Source organism: Lepidochelys olivacea (genome assembly GCF_965140295.1).
Source record: "Lepidochelys olivacea isolate rLepOli2 genome assembly, chromosome: 14".
Classification (NCBI taxonomy): domain Eukaryota; kingdom Metazoa; phylum Chordata; order Testudines; family Cheloniidae; genus Lepidochelys; species Lepidochelys olivacea.
In genome coordinates this window covers 40,542,484-40,561,805 of record NC_140424.1, presented here as the reverse complement: position 1 = coordinate 40,561,805, position 19,322 = coordinate 40,542,484, and the positions used below count along the sequence as shown (strand labels likewise).

The 19,322-nt window shown below is 51.8% G+C and overlaps 1 protein-coding gene across 1 annotated transcript; it reads left to right on the top strand.

Moving 5' to 3' along the window:
• Nucleotides 1-475: 475 nt before the first annotated feature.
• Nucleotides 476-10,727, top strand: LOC311530910 (zinc finger protein RFP-like). Its single transcript, XM_084647942.1, has 7 exons — nt 476-930; nt 2,512-2,607; nt 3,619-3,849; nt 4,177-4,199; nt 4,931-5,046; nt 7,648-7,692; nt 9,060-10,727. The coding sequence occupies exons 1-7, from the start codon at nt 514-516 to the stop codon at nt 9,584-9,586; spliced, it is 1,455 nt and encodes a 484-aa protein (XP_084504068.1). The 5' UTR covers nt 476-513; the 3' UTR covers nt 9,587-10,727.
• The last annotated feature ends 8,595 nt before the right edge of the window (nt 10,728-19,322 follow it).

The window sequence follows — 19,322 nt, the reverse complement described above, 5'->3', positions numbered from 1 at the left end:
CTCTCTCTGCTGGGACGGACAAACAGGGAGAAAATGGGAGCAGGCCTTGCTGGGCGTGGTTGTGTTACACTCAGGGCCACCTGCCCCTTAGGGCCCAGGCTGAGATCCCAGCACATTCCACAGGCCCCTGAGCCGCCAGCAGATGGACTCTCAGCCTCCGTCCCTGTGGTGGTGGGGAAGGCTCTGGGTCATTGCCCTGGGGGAGCTGCTGGGGGAGGGAGGAGATTTAGCTCCTCACAGACAATTTTAACGGTTCTAAAGCTTCAACTTTTTGAATCTCAGTGTCTAGTGTCATTAAATAGTTCTCGTCTGACCAAAATATTGTCTGATCCCCCCAGAACTGATACACTTTTTACCAAAGCCTCCAGGGGTGAAATTGGTTGGGTTCTTCCTACTCAGCAAACAGCACGAGTCACTTTCAGAGAAGGAAACACCCAGTTGCTGCTGCAGGCGGGGCATAGCGGTGAACTCAGGAAACGGAAACTTACCCTGTCCCACTGCCCAGAGGGAGCCATGGCTGCAGCGAGCCCCATGGAAAGTCTCCAGGAGGAAGCGACATGTCCCATCTGTCTGGAGTATTTCACAGACCCTGTCACTCTGGAGTGTGGGCACAATTTCTGCAGAGCCTGCATCGCCCAGTGCTGGGAGGGACCCGACACAGCCGCCTCCTGCCCTCAGTGCAGAGAAACTGTGCAACAGAGAAACCTCAGGCCCAACAGGCAGCTGGCAAATGTCGTAGAAATCACCAAGCAGCTGAGTTTCCAGGCAGCAAAGGGAGCAGGAGGGGGCGGGGTGTGTGGGGAACACCAGGAGGCTCTGAAACTGTTCTGTGAAGAGGATCAAACCCCCATCTGTGTGGTGTGCGACAGATCCCGGGCTCACCGCGCTCACAGGGTGGTTCCCATACAGGAAGCTGCCCAGGAGTACAAGGTAGGGAGTTGCTGTCCAGTCTAATGGGTAATAACTTTGGATGTTAATTACAGGTTAATGGTGTGACCCTGTCATTCTGCTGTGTGTAGCCTTCATTGCATGAAAGCTGATGGGGGGAGTTACAAGCTGTGGCTGGTATTACTGGTTGTATCAGTGTTTATTGTTATTTGCATCCCCTGGAGACCCCAGATGAGATCTGACCTCGATTGTGGGGGCCTTGCACAAAACCCAGTGAGGGCCAATCCCTGCCCCGAGCCATTTACAGTCTAACTGGACAAGACAGACAAAAGGTGGGAGGGGAAACTGAGGCATAGTGAGAGGAAGTGACTTGTCCAAGGTGTCTCAGCAGATCAGTGGCAGAGCTGGATATAAAAACCTGGTTTTCCAAGGCCCAGTTCAGTGCTCTAACCACTAGCTACTCTGCCCCTTTCAGCAGCACTGAGCAGTGATGAAGTGCAGACAGTAGAAGGAAAAGACTCCTTGATACAGGTCCTAGTCCCGGCAGGGAGAGGAGGTTTCCCACTGCGATTCTGAACTCTGTGCCACTCCATGAGGGTTAAACTCAGATGCTGCCGGCCTGCACTAGAGGAGATCACTGGGCTGAACATGGTGTGGGATTCCGAGCACCTTCAGTCCACACAGGTCCATGCCACATGCCACTGGGATCAGACTTATCTTCAGCAAAACTAACCCCTGGGCAGTGCGGACCAGTGCCAGTCTGACCTGTTCTCGTGTGTTCATGGGCAAGGACCAGCCAACGTGGGTCTGTTAGTCCCACCAGGCAGCCCTTTGAAATCTGCCAGAATCCACCGCTTCTGGGGTCTTTGCTAGGGACTTTGGGGTCACTACCCAGAGGCCATTGCAAGGGAAAGGGACTAGGACAGCACTAGGGCAAACCCCAGCTGTTCTTAACACAAATCAACACATCTAATGGGGTTTGCCCTCGGCCTTAGATCAGTGCTGTCCAACCCGTCCCATCCCCAGGGGTACAGGGCTGAAAGCCAATGGAGATGGACTCCTTTGAGCATCCCAGCCTACATGGCTACCCCGGTGGCTTCTGGGGTTGGTATCACTGTTTGTTAAGTCTTCTCAAAAATGGCTTTATAGATTCACCGCCATGGGACACCAGTTTTCCACTGGTTCGACTCAATGGAGAAAGTGGATGGAATAACTTCAAACAAAACCTGCCCAATTTCTATAAATCAGGTTTCATTTCCTTGGTGTCTCTGATGTCCTACCTCTAGAAAGACCCACTGTTGTACACAGTATTGTTGTTGGTCCCGGGATATTAGAGAGACAAGGTAGGTGAAGTAATATCTGCTTCTGGCCAACTTCTATGGTGAACGAGAAGCTTTCAAGCTCACACAGAGCTCTTCTTCAGGCCTGAGAAAGAGTTTGTTCCCCAGAGCTGAGTTGTGTGTAACTTTTTTGCCAACAGGAGCTGGGCCAGCAGAAGGTATTGCCTTACCCACCTAGGGTATCTAGGAAGACTGACTGTTATGTAGAATTTTGGGTGGAAAACACCTCATCTACCCCCTACAATCCTCAAAATAAACCCACCAAATCATTTCTGTTTGTCAGGAAAAAATACAAGCCCATTTGAAGACTCTGAGGGAAGAGAGAGAAAAGCTGCTGGGATTGAAAGTGGCTGGAGAGGACAGAAGCCGGGAGTATCTGGTCAGTGCCTGTTGTTCTTCACCTGCTGGGACATGGAGCTGGGAGGGATGTTTATTGGTAGATTTCTCTGTGGCCTTGTGTGTGTTTCTCCATGATTATGGGACACTCTGTGTGTGTGTGTGTGTGTGTGCGTGGGCGTGCGCATATCACAAATGTTCTCTCCCTGGAGAAGGACAACAGCGTCTTCTGCAGGATCTAAGATGCATTTAATTAATGAGTTAATTACGACCCCTTGTGGCTTTCACAAAATTTCTCCCACACCGCACAGACTATATCCCAGTAGACATGGAGACAGCCCTTGCAGAGAGATTGGGCATAATTGGGAAGCTGTAAGAAAATCCTCTCCTTTGTGATCACAGTGTAGAGTCAAGTGTCAGGATGTGAAGAATGGTGGGTTTGGAACCTCAGCCCACAGAGACTCTCATTACAACCCGACCGACCGCTCTCCAGAGCCGGGGGGGAGGGGCTAGTGGAACTCTGGCCCACCAGCGGATCTGCCTACGAAGCTCCTGATTGGAGCAGACGTTCGGCTGCATGAATTACGCCAGCGGGAGTCACGGGAAGTTGTCCAAACAACTGAGTGAACTCCCGATCTGCTGCTAGACTGGACCCTGACGCTGGCTTGGCCCTGGAGTTGTTCCTGACTCAGGTTTGACCTGCAGTACTGCTGTCTGACTTTGGCTTGACACTTTGCGTGGCTGCCTGACTCCGACTCCAGTCCTGATCCCCCATGTGACTCCAGACACTGATTCTGGCTCAGCCTTTGGCATGACTTCTGAGCTCGACTGTAGCCCCAACCCTTGGTGAGATCCTGACTTTGACTCCAGCTCTGACTTCGGCTGTAGTTCCTGACTTCTGACTGCAGCTCTGAGCACTAGGCCTGATGGCTCATGGCCTGGTCTCTCCACAGATGTGTTAGAGATTGTAAAGAAACTCTCTCTTGTAAGAGTGTATGAAAGGTCATCAGGCTCCATCCGTGTTCCTGACCAGCCCTTTCCTTATTTCTTCTAGAAACAGACAGAAACCGAGAGGCAGAAGATTGTGTCTGAATTTCAACAACTGCGGCAGTTCCTGGAAGAACAAGAGCAACTCCTGCTGGCCCAGCTGGAAAAGCTGGACAAGGAGATTGTGAAGATACAGAATGAAAATATCACCAAACTCTCAGAGGGGATTTCCCATCTCAGTGAGCTGATCAGTGAGATGGAGGGGAAGTGTCAGAAACCAGCAAGTGAATTCCTGCAGGTGAGACTGAGCTAGAAACATCCCAAATCCCAACACAGGGACAGGAGAGCTCCTGAAGTACGGGCACCACGGTCCAGCAGTCAGAGATCTCAGTGTAACACAATGTGTGCATTGCTGAAATGTGAATGACTATTGTTCTTTGCAGACTCACAGACACATTGATATTAGAGATGGAAAAGCCCCATTAGCTCAGTGAAACCATGGCCCCGGGGCCAGGGCAGGGCTGATTTTCCTTGTGTTTGCAAAATCCCTTTCTTGGAATCCCAAGTGTGTGTCCGGTGGTACTGAGATTTTTTTTAATCTCTCTCTCCTCTCTCTCCCCTCTAGGATGTCAGAAACACCTTGAGTAGGTACGTGGCTCTATCTCATTCCCACACATACTTGGCAATGCTGGGGAAGAGCATGGAGATGATGTTAGCACTGCATCTCCACAGCAACATGTGTGGGGATTTTGGAAACAAATCTCTCAGATAAACTTCATCCTGAGGTTCTTACCCTGGTACAGAAGACTCTGGAATTGTCCATTCAGTGGGAAAGACTGACCTCAAGTGTTTCCTCGAGATGTCACATCCCTGGGGGAGTGGCTGCCTCAGGATTGTGGGGATGGAATATGGGCCTGTTACTACTGGGGCCCTGGTTACCATTCAGCCCAAGGCAGCAGTGGTCAAGAGTCTTTCCCACCTGAGTCTTTCCCAGCCTGAGGACTGTTTAGAGACCTGTGTGGAATGAGCTGGGGAGGGGGGAGCTGGTGTCTCAGTTTCGTTCCTAGTGGACAGATTTCTACAGCACTTTACATAGGAACCTCCTGTCCCTCAGAGCATGGAGGCCAAAGAGTGAATTGGCCATGGAGACTCAATTCCCTTTTTGTCCCCAGATCTGATCTCACCAGACCAGAGTTGAAGAATATTAAGGAGTCCTTAAAAGGGAAGGTTGTATGGCCGTGGGCTGTGTTGCACTTGCTCTGAGGCTGGGAGAAGTCAAGGAATTCGAACTCCAGGCCCATTAGAGCAGCGACCCACTAGCCAGAACTTATAGTGAGTCACTAAATGCCATATAATCACAGGAAATTGTTTCTCTCTAGGTGTGAGAAGGGGAAGTTCCAGCAGCCAGAGGAGATTTCTCCAGAACTGGAAGAGCGAGTCAGCAATTTCTCCCAGAAAACTATTGTGCTAATGGAGACTCTGAGGAAGTTCAAAGGTACCCAGAAGGGATCTAGGAATGGAAATTGGGAAGAGCCTCTGAGACTGTGGGAAAAGAATGGTGCTGGTCAATTGGCTCACACTTAGATGATGCTTCTATTTAATTGCTGGGTGAGAAGGCCAGACATTTGGGTCCAAGACACACAGGTTGATTAATTCAAACCTTTGTTTGCACCAGAAACATGCTTTTGAATGACAGTTACAAAGTAAGAAAAGACTCGTAGACTTTAAGGTCAGAAGGGACCATCATGATCCATCTACTCTGACCTCCTGCACTCCTCTCAAGTGGGCCTCTCTGGTCCCTCCAGATCGTCCGAGTACTCAGCTGCTGGCAGTCCTGGTCGCCAGAGTCCTTCGTCCCGGTCAGGTTTCTCCTGGCCCAGAGCCTCCCCTGGGTCGGCAGCAGGATCTGGAGGGAGCGGCCTGTGTCTGGCTCCCTCGCTGGTGCTGCGCTCACGGGGCAAATGGCCTCGCCCTTTGTACTTCCTGTCCCACCTGTCCCTTTCCGGGGATTGGCGTAAACTTGGTCTTGCCGCGCCCACTCAGGCTGAGAGGGTGGCTCTTTACCCTCTGGTTCGGAGGGAAGCCACCCTGGCTCCCTACAATCGGTAAATGATACGGTAAATGGCAGAGGAAGGCAAAAATAAACCCCAGAGTCTCTGGCAATTTGATTTGGTGGAAAATTTCTTCCCTATCCCAAATATGGTAGTCAGTTGGACACTGAGCATTTCAGAAGACCCAAAAGCCAGACACCTGGGAAAGATTTCTTTCTAACTCAGAGCCCTCCCCGACTCGTGCCCCATCACCAGCCATTGGGATATTTGCTACTAGCCATCGCATATAGAAAGAAGCGCTGGTCAGTTCCCTTCTCCTGGGGCATAGGTGGGTCATGGGGGATTTCTCCTAGGAAGCTCTAATTACTCCTTACAATGTCTGGAATATTAGACACATCCAAATTGCATATTTACTAGTTCTTTTCCAATCACCTTTGAGTGGTATGAATATTAAGTACCTTATATAGGTCACACACTACACATGCATGAACATATCATTGGCAGGGCTTTTTTCCTTCAAGTTATTTTCATGTTATTGTTCTCTTCTCTGATTGGTTTATTCCCACTGATTCTGCACACACCACTTTCCCCCTTGTCTCCACACAGGGGGTATTGGACTTTGCTAACTTCTCTGTGGCTGGATGTACAGCCCCCCTCAGCCTAGCTCCAGCCCCTCAGTGCCTCACCCCACTGCACAGCCCCCCTCAGCCTGGCTCCAGCCCCTCAGTGCAACCCTACTGCACAGCCCCCCTCAGCTGAGCTCTCTCCAGCCCTTCAGTGCCGCCCCCTACTGCACAGCCCCCCTCAGCCTGACTCCAGCCCTTCAGGGCCACCTCCATATTGCACAGCTCCCCACAGCCAGCACTAGCCCCTCATTGGTACCCCTCCCCCAGCTGCACAGACTCCCTCAGCCTAGCTTCCCAGGAGCAGCAGGGATGAGGGACAGTGGGAAGCCACTTCTGGGAGCCAACAGAGGTGAGTCTGTCCCCCTAAAGAATTTGTTCTGCCCTGGCCCCTGCTCACAACAGGCCCACAGCCAGAGCTTGTCCCTTTGTCCTGGTCAGGAGACAGAGGAGGTTCCCATCGACCCTGGCATCACCCCTGCCCGGAGAGGGGTGCCCTGGTCACAGTGAGAGGATGGGAAACCCTGCTCCACTGAGAGACCCCCCGCCTATGCTTCCCACATCCTGTGACATGATGGGGGATCTCCCATGTAACGGACACAGAGAGGGGAGAGACATGGGGTAAGTGGTATAGAGGTGGGACACACACACACACACACACAGACCCTCATCCTCCCATCAGACATATTATTTAAACAAGAAAAATAAAAAAGTAGTGACAACAATGCACTGAAATATGGTTTTAGGAGAAATATTTATTTCAATGCCCCCATCCCACAAAAAAAATACTGACTGCGGCAGTGAAGGACATTCAAAAACACTCCTATGAGTTGAATTTATTACTATTATTTTTGTTTATTATTTATTAACAAGCTAAGTTATGGTTTTTTCAGTGTGGAAAATTGTGTGTTATTTTACGGGTTGAATGATGACTGAATGACATAACCCCCCGCCAGTGTCCGTCACTCACTCCAGTAATTTTGACAATTCTCCGTCGCACAACATGATGCTGCCTGACCCTGGCCAAAGGGACCAAAGTGGCTAAAGTTACTTTTCTGCCAAAGTCTTTGTATGATCTGGGTCTAGGTTATGACAAAAGGCCGTGAGTGAATGAGACAAACCAACTGGAGTTTGAAGGGTGGGAGGGGATGAGGAGGGGAAAAGTAAATCTCTCTTACAGATTGTGTGTCCTGGGATGGTTGTGAGGCTGAAAGGAGGTTGGTTCCATTGTTGGGAGATGGCTGAATGAGAAAGGAAACAGATGGTTTCAGTTAGTTTCTATGAAATGCCTGAGTGTGTCTCTGGGCCTCTCGATCTGTTTCTCTTTCATGATGAAAACACAGTTCTATGCGTTCAGAGTGGGGATGCTGTTATAAATACGAAAGTCTGAAATCTCATCTCTTTTCTCCTTTCCCCCGCCAGACACTCTGCCGTCTGCACTGGAATCCCTAGGAGCACACAGACAGGGTGAGTTTGCAGCTGGAGATTGTCTTTACATTATGACAAAATTCCAGTCAAAACATCTTCCTGAGATTGTAACGAAAGTTACCAACCAAATCACCAGTGGCTGTGGTGCACACAGCCCTAAAAATAACCTGTTCACAGTGAGGAGATCCAGGGGCACTGGATCATGGGGGTCCAGGGGGCCAAGCTCACCCTCTTTTTAAGATGGGCATAGTTTGGGGGCAGGGGGCCGTGTTGGCCCCCCAAACTGCAAGCCTTGGGCAGGCGTGGCGCATCGCAGCGTTGGCTGTGCTTCATGGAGGGGCGGCTGATCAACTGCGCCCTGTGTAGTGCAGCTTCTTCCTGGTGCTTCTCCCTCTCAGTGGCCCCACCCCTGCTCCTCTTCCCCCCAGACCCTCCACCTGCCCTGGGTGGTGCACGCCGGAGAGTGGGGACATGGGAAGGCAGAGGGTCAGGGGCTCTCCATAGTGGCCTAGGCTCCCACCCTGGCCAGGGGCAGGGCCTAGGCGGGAAGATGAAGAGTGGGGCAGGGCCAGGGAGAGGGCAGGGCCACAGGTGGTGTGACCTAGAACCCCCCTCCCCAACTTCTGCCAAGGTGCCGGAACACCTGGGGTGATCCCAAGCTGACATCACACAAATAATCCTGACACCAACCTGAGTGCTGAGTTCATGGCCATGCTAATGAACAGAAACACTCTCCCTGAGCAGCACCCGAACAGAGCTCAATGCCCTGAGGACTGACACATCCGTCTGCTTTACCCTGGTGCAGGGGGTCTCCCCATTGCTCTTCTCCCACATCCTGCCTTTCCTCTGTGCAGGGCTGGGCTCTCCCATTGGAGCTGCTTCCTAGACTGGGGCGATCCTTTCCCTCTGATGCTGCCAGCTCCTCCCCTCTCTCTGGGCTGGGGATGGGGCTGCCTCACGGAATGCCACCTCCTACTCTCTGGTGTTAATCAGCTCTTCCCCAATGCTGCATCTTCCTCTCTGTTCCCAGCCCTGGGAGTGGAGACTGCATTAGAGGAGGGAGATTTCCTCTGGGCTTCAAAACTGGACCTGCTTCCTCTCCTTCCTCTCCACTAAAACCTTTCTTGGTGTGTCTCTCCTGCTGGGAACGGAGCAGAATCAACAGGGGTAGCTGGGAGCTGAAGCTGATGCAAGCAAATGGGAAATTAAAGAAGTGGGTCTCCTTACAGTGACTGAGGAAGTGCAGTGACATCCCTGCTCAGTCTCAAGTGCCCAGGACAGAGGCAGCTCCCTGGGATCCAGGCCTGTCCCAGCCAGAACAGGGCTGCTGGGGAGATTGAGAAATGGCCCCAGCCTCCCCCAGGGCCGAGCTCTGCCACTCACGCTCTGATTCTCTCTCTCCCCAGCGAATGTGACTCTGGATCCAGACACGGCTCATCCCTACCTCGTCCTGTCTAAGGGTGGGAAAAGTGTGAGATGGGCAGACACAGAGCAGGATCTGCCCAACAACCCTGAGAGATTTGACACTGAGCCCTGGGTGCTGGGCTGTGAGGGATTCACCTTGGGGAGACATTGGTGGGAGGTGGAGGCGGATGTGGAGGTGGGGGGTGAGGGATCCTGGGCTGTGGGGGTGGCCAGAGAGTCTGTGGGGAGGAAGGGAGAGATCATTTGTAGCCCTGAGGTGGGGATCTGGGCAGTGGAGCGGTGTGGGGATCATTTCCAGGCTCTCACCTCCCCTGAGACCCCCCTGCCCCGGAGCTGGTCCCTCAGCAGGATCTGGGTTTGTCTGGACTGTGACCGGGGGCAGGTGACATTTATCGGTGCTGGTGACGAGGCCCCGATCTTCACTTTCCTGCTGGGCTCCGTCCCTGGGGAGAGAATCCGCCCCTGGCTCTCTGTGGGGCCAGAATCCCGGCTCCGACTGCGTCCCTGAGACCCACAGCAGAGGGGGGGGACCGGAAATCAGACTCTCTAGCCGCATGGACCCCAGTGTCTATGACCTTGGAGGACTCCCATCGACCCAGCCCCTGGCCCCTCATCTCTATGGCCCCTGGAAGCTCCCCCCCCTCCCTCCCTGCAGCCCCAGGAGACAGGGGGGGAGGGGGAGGAACCCCTGGGGCTGCAGGAGGGGCAGAGGGGCCCTGAGGGGCAGAGGCGGGGGCTGAGCAGGGGGTAACACTAACAGCCGGGCTGGGGACAGGCAGAGGTGGGGGCTGGGCAGGGACCCAGCATGAATCAATCAGGGTTCGGGGGGCTGGGGAGAAGCAGCAGCAGGGAGCGGTTTGTGCAGGTCTGTGGGATTGGATCTCATGGGGTCTCCCAGCCAGAGCTCCTGCCCCAGGGGCCCAAGTCACCTTTCCCTGTAACTACAGGACAGCTGGTAACCCTGTAACTGTCAGAAAAGGGGGGGGGAGAGACGGGTGGAGATTGACAAAAAAACCCAAACATCATATAACCTTAAAACAATCGTCACTGGGGCAGTCTCATGATTTTTTTTTAAACTCCTGAGGTTGGCAGCACTGGGGGAGGCAGGGACAGGGTGGGTTGAACCAGAGGGAATTAGAAGGAGCAGGAAGAAAAATGTGAATGAAAATAGAAGAAGAATAAAGGAAGTGTCTATGAGAAATGGTGGAAAACAGAAATGAGAAGAGTGACAGGAAAATGTCCCTGACAGGGGAACCAGCCTGCGGGCAGCAAGAGGAGAAGGGATAAAATCAGGGGAAAGAAGGGAGCAGCCATGGGGGATGATCTGTGACAGGGAGGGGAGGAGAGTGGGAGAGACACAGGAAAATAAACAGGGATCAGAAGTGAGGGTTAAAAAAAATGAGTAGAAAGGGACAGTATGGAAGGAAAGGAGCATGAGAGGGACAGAGATTTATTCAAAGTTACTGAAAGTGACTGTAACTCATCAATTCCCTATATTCATTCCTGGACAACTGTACTGTTGTGCCATTAAGAAAACTCTTCTCAGTGGCTGGGGAGCTCCTGGCCATGCTGTGGTTATTAAAGCTCCTTCTCGGCTCCCTTTACTTTCCACCTTTAGTTACTTACCGTAAATAAAACATTACAAACAATTCTTCATGTTTGTTCCACTTTACTGTCCCAGCTGCAGTTGTTGAGTGCAGAGTCCTGGGCTTTGCTTTCTTACTTGCTTGTGTACCCCCAGTGCCCAGGGAATATCGAGCCCCTGGGAAGAGATTTTGGGTTTTCCTGGGATGTGTCACTCTCCAGCCTGTGCTCTGTCTCTGTCCTGTGCACACTCCTGTCAATCAGGAATTGCTCAGCTGTGCTCTGGGGAGAGGTGACTGGTTGCACAGGGAGCAATCCGTGACTTGGGGTTGCAGTGCTGAGCATCACAGGGCTTAATTTGTAGGCAACCAGAAAATCATAGTCTGCAGCTCTGCAAAGCTGAGTTAGGGGCCTAAACTCCCTAGACAATGCGTGGGCATCACAGGCATCTCACAGTGCAATTCACAAAAGCCAGCTCACTCGGCGGGGAGCCATCTAAGCCAGCCAATGGGAGAGGCGAGAAGGGGGGAGGGGTGTCCGAAACCCTGCCCCCTCTCACAGACAGGTGCCTAAACCAGGGCTGCAGAGGGGCTTCTATGTCCGCTTAGCAACCCACAGACGGGAACCCAGCCCCTGACGTCAGGGAGCTCAGGTGCCTATGGCGTGTCTTGTTGGAATGAGGTAGGCACCTTCCTCGCTCCACAGGACGGGTTGGCGGGGAGAAGGAGGAGGTGGTTTTGGTGATATCACCTGCCTTATAACTTTTAGCCCCATGGTGAGAGCACTCAGCTAGCATGTGGGAGACCCAGGTTCAGTTCTCCCATCAAGCTGTGTACCAAGCTCAGGGCAAACAGTTATAAACCAGGGCACAGACCTCCCACTGGTTGTGTCCTGTATCTAGATTTCACCTACTAGGTATCAAGTGAGAACACTGAAGCACCATAACAGCCTGAACATGGAGTCACAGACAGTCCCCTTGGGTTCTCTGGTCTATCTTACTACTTTTCTGCCTCCTCCCCTGCTGCATCTCCCTGCTCCCCCTGCCGGGGCTGCCACGTTCCCAGCAGCAGAGTCGGGGGAGCTCCTGGCCACAGGTATCTCTGGTTAAAGCCACCAGCTGCTCTATCCTAGAGCCAGAGCTGGATTAGGGTTATGAGGGACCTAAGGCTAATGCAAGGGAAGGGCCTAAATATGAATTACATATTGCAAAAAAATTATGTCATCAAACATTTCTCTACATACATATTTACATATTATTTATATATGTAAAATTAACAAATTTATTCTACTCTGACGACACTCAATTCTTCCCACAGACACTTCTGAGTAGGAGGTAGCACGAGGGATGCTCCGCTGTCTTTCACTGAGGCCTCCTTCCTCCTAGGTTAGGGGTGGGCAAACTTTTTGGCCTGAGGGCCACATCGGGGTTCCGAAATGGTATGGTGGGCCGGGTGCGGCCAAGCCCCCGCCTGCTATCCAATCTCCCTGCTTTCTGCCCCACCGGACTCTTGCCCCATCCAACCCACCCGCTCCCTGTCCCCTAACTGACCCCCGGGACACCTGCCCCCTATCCAACCCCCTGTTTGCAGCCCCCTGACTGCCCCGCCCCCTATGCACACCCCCGCCCCCTTGCTTTCCCTGCCCCCTATCCAACCCTTCCTGCTCCCCATCCCATTGGGGCTTGTCTACAGTACTGCGGGAGATCGATCTAAGTTACTTAACTTCAGATATGTGAAAGGCATAGCTGAAGTCGACATACCTCGATCTCCTCGCTGCGGTGTCTTCACTGCAGTAAGTCGACAGCTGACACTCTCCCGTTGACAGGAGAGCACTCAGCGGTCGATTTATCGCGTCTGGATGTGATAAATCGACCCCTGCTGGATCGATCGCTGCTTGTTGATCTGGCGGGTAGTGTAGACAAGCCCTCAGTGGGCTACTGTCCCTGTGTCTCAAGCTGATTTCAGGGTCTCCAGTGGGATATTCCCCCACCCATGTCTCAGGGACACAATGAGACGAGATCCTGCCCCCACCTCGAGCTAGGACTCCCACAAGTCAGGTGCCAGGTGGCTGGGAAGATGGGAGTCCTCCCAGCGGTGCTGAAAGCCAGTGGTCCCTACCCCAAACTTTTTACCTCACCCCCCTTTACTCCTGTCCATGTCCTCCCCTCCCCCCAGAGCTGGGGCCAGGAGCAGGGCTGTGGCTGGGGTGGGGGACGTGGACAGGGGTAAGGGGCCAAGGCTGGGACCCCGCCTGTGGACTCCAGGTGAAGGGCCATGAACAGAGCCCTGGGTATGGGCCCACAGCAGCCAGGAGCTGAGCCCCTGAGTGTGGGGCCAGCGGAAGATGGTACCCTATATCCAGAGCCCTGTGTGCAGGGCTGGCGGCAGCGGGGGTCCCGCATGCGGGGCTGGGGACAGCCTCAGGCGTAGGTCCAGCAGCCGCCAGGGTCCTGTGTGCGGGGCTGGGAACAGTACCCCAGGCGCAGGTCCAGCAGCCGCCAGGGTCCTGTGTGCGGGGCTGGGAAGGCAGGAACAGTCGGGACCACAGGTGCAGGGCCAGGAGCAGAGCCCCAGGTGCTGGACTGGCAGGCCCAGGACCCTGGGTACAGTGGGGCAGGCAGGACCCCACACAAAAACTGGGGGTGCTGCAGCACCCCTGCATTCCTAGTTCCGGTGCCTATGAGTCCTCCAGGGTCAGAGAGACCTGGATTACTAAGGCTAGAGAAGCTTTCATTCTCGGTGGCTGTTGGGGCTGACCGCAAGTTACCTTAGCCTGTTGTTACAGAATGGTTGGTGGGGGGGGGGGCGCGCGGGGGAGAACTAGTAGTGAACTGGCTTTGACTGGCCAGGCTGGCTTGCAGCCACTCGACTGGATAAACGAGAAAAGAGCTAAGGAGGGCCTGAGAGGGTTACGTGTGAGGGGAATAGAAATCAGTAGTGTTTCCTGCCAGAGCCTGCTTGTGGATGTATACACCCCCTGAGGAAGAGATGATAAAAACAACTATGAGAATTGCTTTAGACGAACAGTCTGACCTGCGGACCTAGGCCTTGTGAGTGCCCAGGAATTCCCCCTCGCTGGAGCAGCGCCTGCTATGAGCCCTCAAGGACAAGGCTGGAGGGTCCGGGACTGTCCGTAGCAGAAGGGGCATAAGCACTGATTCTTGCTTGCTTGGTTGCTGGAAAGCACGTATTTAGTAACGCGTGAAGGCTGGGAAGCTTATTATACTTTGGCAATAAAACTGGTTGTACTTATACACCTGGTGTGGCTTCATTGAGTGTATCCGAGCCCCCCCTTTGGCACAACAGTGGCCTATTTCCCCCTCCCCTCCCACACACACACAATCACAGTGACACAGTAATCCCCAGAGTCCTCCTGGACCATAGAGCACAGTGACGAAAAGGTTGCACAATCCCTGGGAGCAATGAGTTTGGTTTTCTGTCTCCATCTCTCCCTGCCCCCTATGGTTTGACCGCGCAGACTCCATGCAGCCTCTGGAGTCATAGGGACGAGGGTGTCTGAGGCTAAAGAGGCTGATTTCAGGGTCCCCAGTGGGATGTTCCCCTGTGTGTCAGTCTGAGCCAGGATCCTGCCGCCACCCAGAGCCAGGGGCTGATTCTCCCCCACAGTGACAGAGGCTTGTGGGAAAGCAAAGATCAGGGCCTTGTTATCAGCACTGAAAAATGTCAGCTGCCCCCCATTCACAGTTCAGACAAACCTGGATCAATCCCTTCCTGCTCACAGACTTTCCGGCCACCCCTAAAACCCAGCATCACCTGCTCCCCACCTCCACTTCTCACTAATGTGTCTCCCAGGTGAATTCCTCACAGCCCAGCACACAGGGATTGGTGTCAGGTAGAGCCTGCTGCGTGCCTGCTCATATCACACCTTCCCAATCCTCAGACAGGACGAGTTAGGGATGAGCCGTGTCTGGATCCAGAGTCACTTTCGCTGGGGAATGAGAGAAAATCAGAGCATTCGGGGCAGAGCTTGGCCCTGGGGGTGTCTGGCACTGTCAAGGTTCCTTCCTCACTCTGAACTCTAGGGTACAGATGTGGGGACCTGCATGAAAGACCCCCTAAGCTTATTCTTACCAACTTAGGTTAAAAACTTCCCCAAGGTACAAACTTTGCCTTGTCCTTGAACAGTATGCTGCCACCACCAAGCGCTTTAACAAAGAACCAGGGGAAAGGACCACTTGGAGTGCCTCTTCCCCCAGCTATCTCCCCAAGCCCTTACACCCTCTTTCCTGGGGAAGCTTGAGAATAAGCAAGTTAAGCACAGACCAGCTTGGATTTCTTAGGACCTTAAAAACCCAATCAGATTCTTAAAAAAAACAGAACTTTAATTAAAGAAAAGATAAAAGAATCACCTCTGTAAAATCAGGATGGTAAATACCTTACAAGGTAATCAGATTAAAAACACAGAGAATCCCTCTAGACAAAACCTTAAGTTACAAAAAGACACAAAAACAGGAATATACATTCCCTCCAGCACAGCTTATTTTACCAGCCATTAAACAAAAGAAAATCTAACGCATTTTCTAGCTAGATTACTTACTAACTTTACAGGAGTTATAAGGCTTGCATTTCCTGATCTGTTCCTGGCAAAAGCATAACACTGACAGACCAAAACCTTTGTTTTTCCCCCTCCAGATTTAAAAGAATATTGTCCCCTCATTGGCCATTTTGGGTCAGGTGCTAGCAGGATTACCTTAGCTTCTTAACCCTTTACAGGTGAAAGGATTTTGCCTCTGGCCAGGAGGGATTTTATAGCACTGTATACAGAAAGGTGGTTACCTTTCCCTTTATATTTATGACAGGGACCATTTCCTCAAGTGTCCCAGCAGCCCTGCACTTGCTGGGACAGTCCTGGATCCCAGAGAGCTACTTCGGTCCTGGGCACCTGAGGCTGAGCAGAGATGTCACTGCAGTTTCTCATTCTGTCTAATTGGAGTGACTTCCGTCCTTTCTCATTTGCTTCCAGAGGCTTCAGTCCCAGATCCCTGAGCTGGGGCTGCTCTATTCCCAGCAGCAGAGATGCAGCAAGGAAGGTGTCAGAAGCTTTTAGAGAGAAGAGAGCAAGAGGGTGCTGGTACCAGCTTAAAACCGGAGAGAAAAGCTCCCTCCCCTAAATACAGTCTCCACTTTCAAGCCAGAGAACAGAGAGGAAGGGCAGCATTGGCGAAGAACCATTTAAGACCAGAGAGTAGGAGGTGGCATTGGGTGGGGTAGCCCCATCCCCAGCCCAGAGAGAAGGGAGGAGCTGCCAGCATCACAGAAAGAGCATCTCCCCAGTCCAGGAAGCCATGAGCAGCTCCAATGGGGGAGCCCAGCCCTGCCCAAAGGAAAGGTGGGATGTTGGAGAACAGCCATGGCAGACACACACAGACACTGCCTCCGAAACAGGGTGAAGGAGAGGGATGTGTCAGCCCTCAGGGGAGAGAGTTCTCTGCTCATTCATCTCACTTTGTTGTTACAAAGGTCTGTGAATGTCTTTGAAAACACCAGGGTCAGAGTTAAGGGTGTTTGGATTCTGCTCTAGGAGTGTTTCTGTGCATCAGCTTGTTCATCATTGACGTTGGTGTCAGGATCATTTGTGCGACTTCAGCTTGGAATCTCCCTTAGTATTTGATGCTTTTATCTTTGGGGCTTTGCACATCAGGCCAGAGTTGATTTTGTTTTTAACTTTAGCTACGATTTCAATTAGCTACTATAACAGGATTCAAAAAAGATAGCTTCTCCATCCCAAAGAGATGCCTGAAAGAAACTTGAACAAAGGACAGTAACTACAGGGGTGTGAGTGATTGCTGGACCCAGACTAGGAAGGAGTCTAGTCTGTGAAAGAAGCTTATTCGAACATCTCTGAGGGTGAGATTTACCTGCATTTAGTTCCCTACTGTATTACGCTTAGACTTGCATGTTTTTGTTTTATTTTGCTTGGCAATTTACTTTGTTCTGTCTGTTATTACTTGGAACCACTTAAATCCTACTTTTTATAATTAATAAAATCACTTTTTGCTTATTAATTAACCCAGAGCAAGTATTAATACCTGGGGGAGCAAACAGCTGTGCATATCTCTCTATCGGTGTTATAGAGGGCGAACAATTTATGAGTTTACCCTGTATAAGTGTGACTGGTACTTATTAACTAATTAATAGTACAGCACATAACAGGAAACTGGAGTCACATGTGATTCAAATCTCATACACCAGCAGGGCTCAAAGTATGGGCTGGGATTCTCCGACGAGCCCAACTCCCAATTGAATTCCAGCTCTGAAGCCCTGGGGATTGCACTGGTTGGACAGAACTGGTCTGAGCATGAGGGCAAACACCATTAGACAGGTTGGTTTGTCGTAAGAACAGTGCAGGTTTGCCCCAGAGCTGTCCTGAACACTTTCAGTAGCAATCCCTTCTGGGAAGGTACCTACAGTCCCACTCCTAGTAAAGATCCCAGAAGCAGTTCATTCTGAGAGATTTCAAAAGGCTGCCTGGTGGGACTCATGGAACCACTTTGTCTGGTCTTTGCCCACATACACAATAGAACAGGTCAGACTGACACAGGTCAGCACCGCCCAGAGGTTAGTTTTGCTGCAATCCAGTCTAATCCCAGTGGTATTTGGCATGGACCTGCGCTGTCTGAATCCCTTTTGTGTGAGGACCCAAGGTGCTCGGGGTCCCACATGGTGTTTAGCCCAGTGATCCCCTCTAGTGCAGGCTGGCAGATGAGTTTAACCCGTCATGGAGCCACACAGGAGTTCAGAATCCCAGTGGGAAACCTCCTCTCCCTGCTGGGCCTGGGACCTTTATCAAGGCATCTTTCCCTCCTTAAGGACACACTTCATTGCTGCTCAGTGGTGCTATGGAGGCAGCATGGCCTAATGATTAGTCCCCTGGTCTGGGCCTTGGGAGGCATGCGTGCTATTCCCAGCTCTGCCGCTGAGCTGCTATGGGCAAGTCTGTGCCTCTGTTTCCCCTCCCACCCTTTGTCTGTCTTGTCCAGTTAGACTAGGGGTGGCCAACCTGAGCCTCAGAAGGAGCCAGAATTTACCAATGTACATTCCCAAAGAGCCACAGTAATACGTCAACAGCCCCACATCAGCTCCCCCACCTCAAGCCCCCAATGCATCCCACCTGGCGGCAGCTCCTCCAATCAGCACCTCAACCTCCCTCCCCATGCCTCCCACCCTCCACAGTCAGCTGTTTCGCATGTGCAGGAGGCTGGGGACGGGTGGGGAGGGGGAGAGGGGAAGAATGAGGACATGGCAGGCTTGGGGAAGGGGTGTTGTGCGGGAAGGGTCTGGGGCAGAGGCAGAGGTTGAGCAGTGAGCATGACACCCCCCCACTCCGACATTGGAAAGTTGGCATCTGAAGCTCCAGCCCCGGAGTTAGCGCCTGTGCAAGGAACCGCATATTAACCTCTCGGGAGCCACAGATTGGCCACCCCTGAGTTAGACTGTCACCTGCTGAGGGAAGGGATTGTCCCTCACTGGGTTTTGTGAAGGGCCCTGTACGACGAAGGTCAGGTCTAGTTTGACATCTGTTGTGGCTACTGGGAGGAAAATAGTAATGATAAACACTATGGTACAAACCAGTAACAACAACAGCTTGTAACTTCCCATTCTCCACTCCGAAGGCAGCGCTCCCACGTAGACTGGCCTGCAACTCATGTGATTTTAACCTCACTGGTCATTTAACACCTTCTGTTCTGTTAGATTTCAGAGTAACAGCCGTGTTAGTCTGTATTCGCAAAAAGAAGAGGAGGACTTGTGGCACCTTAGAGACTAACCAATTTATTTGAGCATAAGCTTTCGTGAGCTTATGCTCAAATAAATTGGTTAGTCTCTAAGGTGCCACAAGTACTCCTTTTCTTTTTGTTCTGTTAGAAAGTTCCCTTCTGCCACCAGTGGGAGCTGGGTTTGAAGAGGAGTCAGCTTCCCACACACAAATTCTCTCACATGAGACATCTTTACGTTCTTCAGGTTTTGGTTCTTGGTCTCTCTTGAAACACTGCCATATCTTTTACTTTTTCTAGCATCGATGGCTTTACACAGCTAAATAATGCAGTTACACTGTGTTCTCTGCAGCCACAGGACCCTCTTGCTCAAATGTCCCCAAGCGGAAAATGGTATGGAAAAGAATTCAACTTCTCAGAGACATGTTTCTCGCACAGGGCATCTCTAAAGTCTTCGTGCTGCATAATTTTCTTTTTATAGCATGTTTCATGCAACGAAGGCTTTACAGAGCTCAGTGATGCAGTCAGACTAATAGCCATGGTAGGCAACTTGCTATGAAATTAATCTGTAATTAAAAGCCAAAGTTATTACTCTATTAATAACTTAATAAGTTACCCAAAATCGAAAGTTATTCAACTTAATAGCAATTCCTTACCTTGTAGTCCTAGGCATTCTTGTCTAGGGAAACCACCGTGTGAGCTCTGTGAGCCCAGGACAGATGGCAAACCAGACAGGGAGAAGTTTGATTCTCTTCAAAGAACAGTTTCAGAGCCTCTTGGTGTTCCTCACACATCCCATCCTCTCCTGATCCCTTCGCTGCCTCTAAACGCAGCAGTTTGGCTGTTTCTATGTCTTTTGCCAACTGCCTGTCTGGCCTGAGATTTCTCTATTTCACAGTTTCTCTTTACTGGGGGCAGGAAGGACACA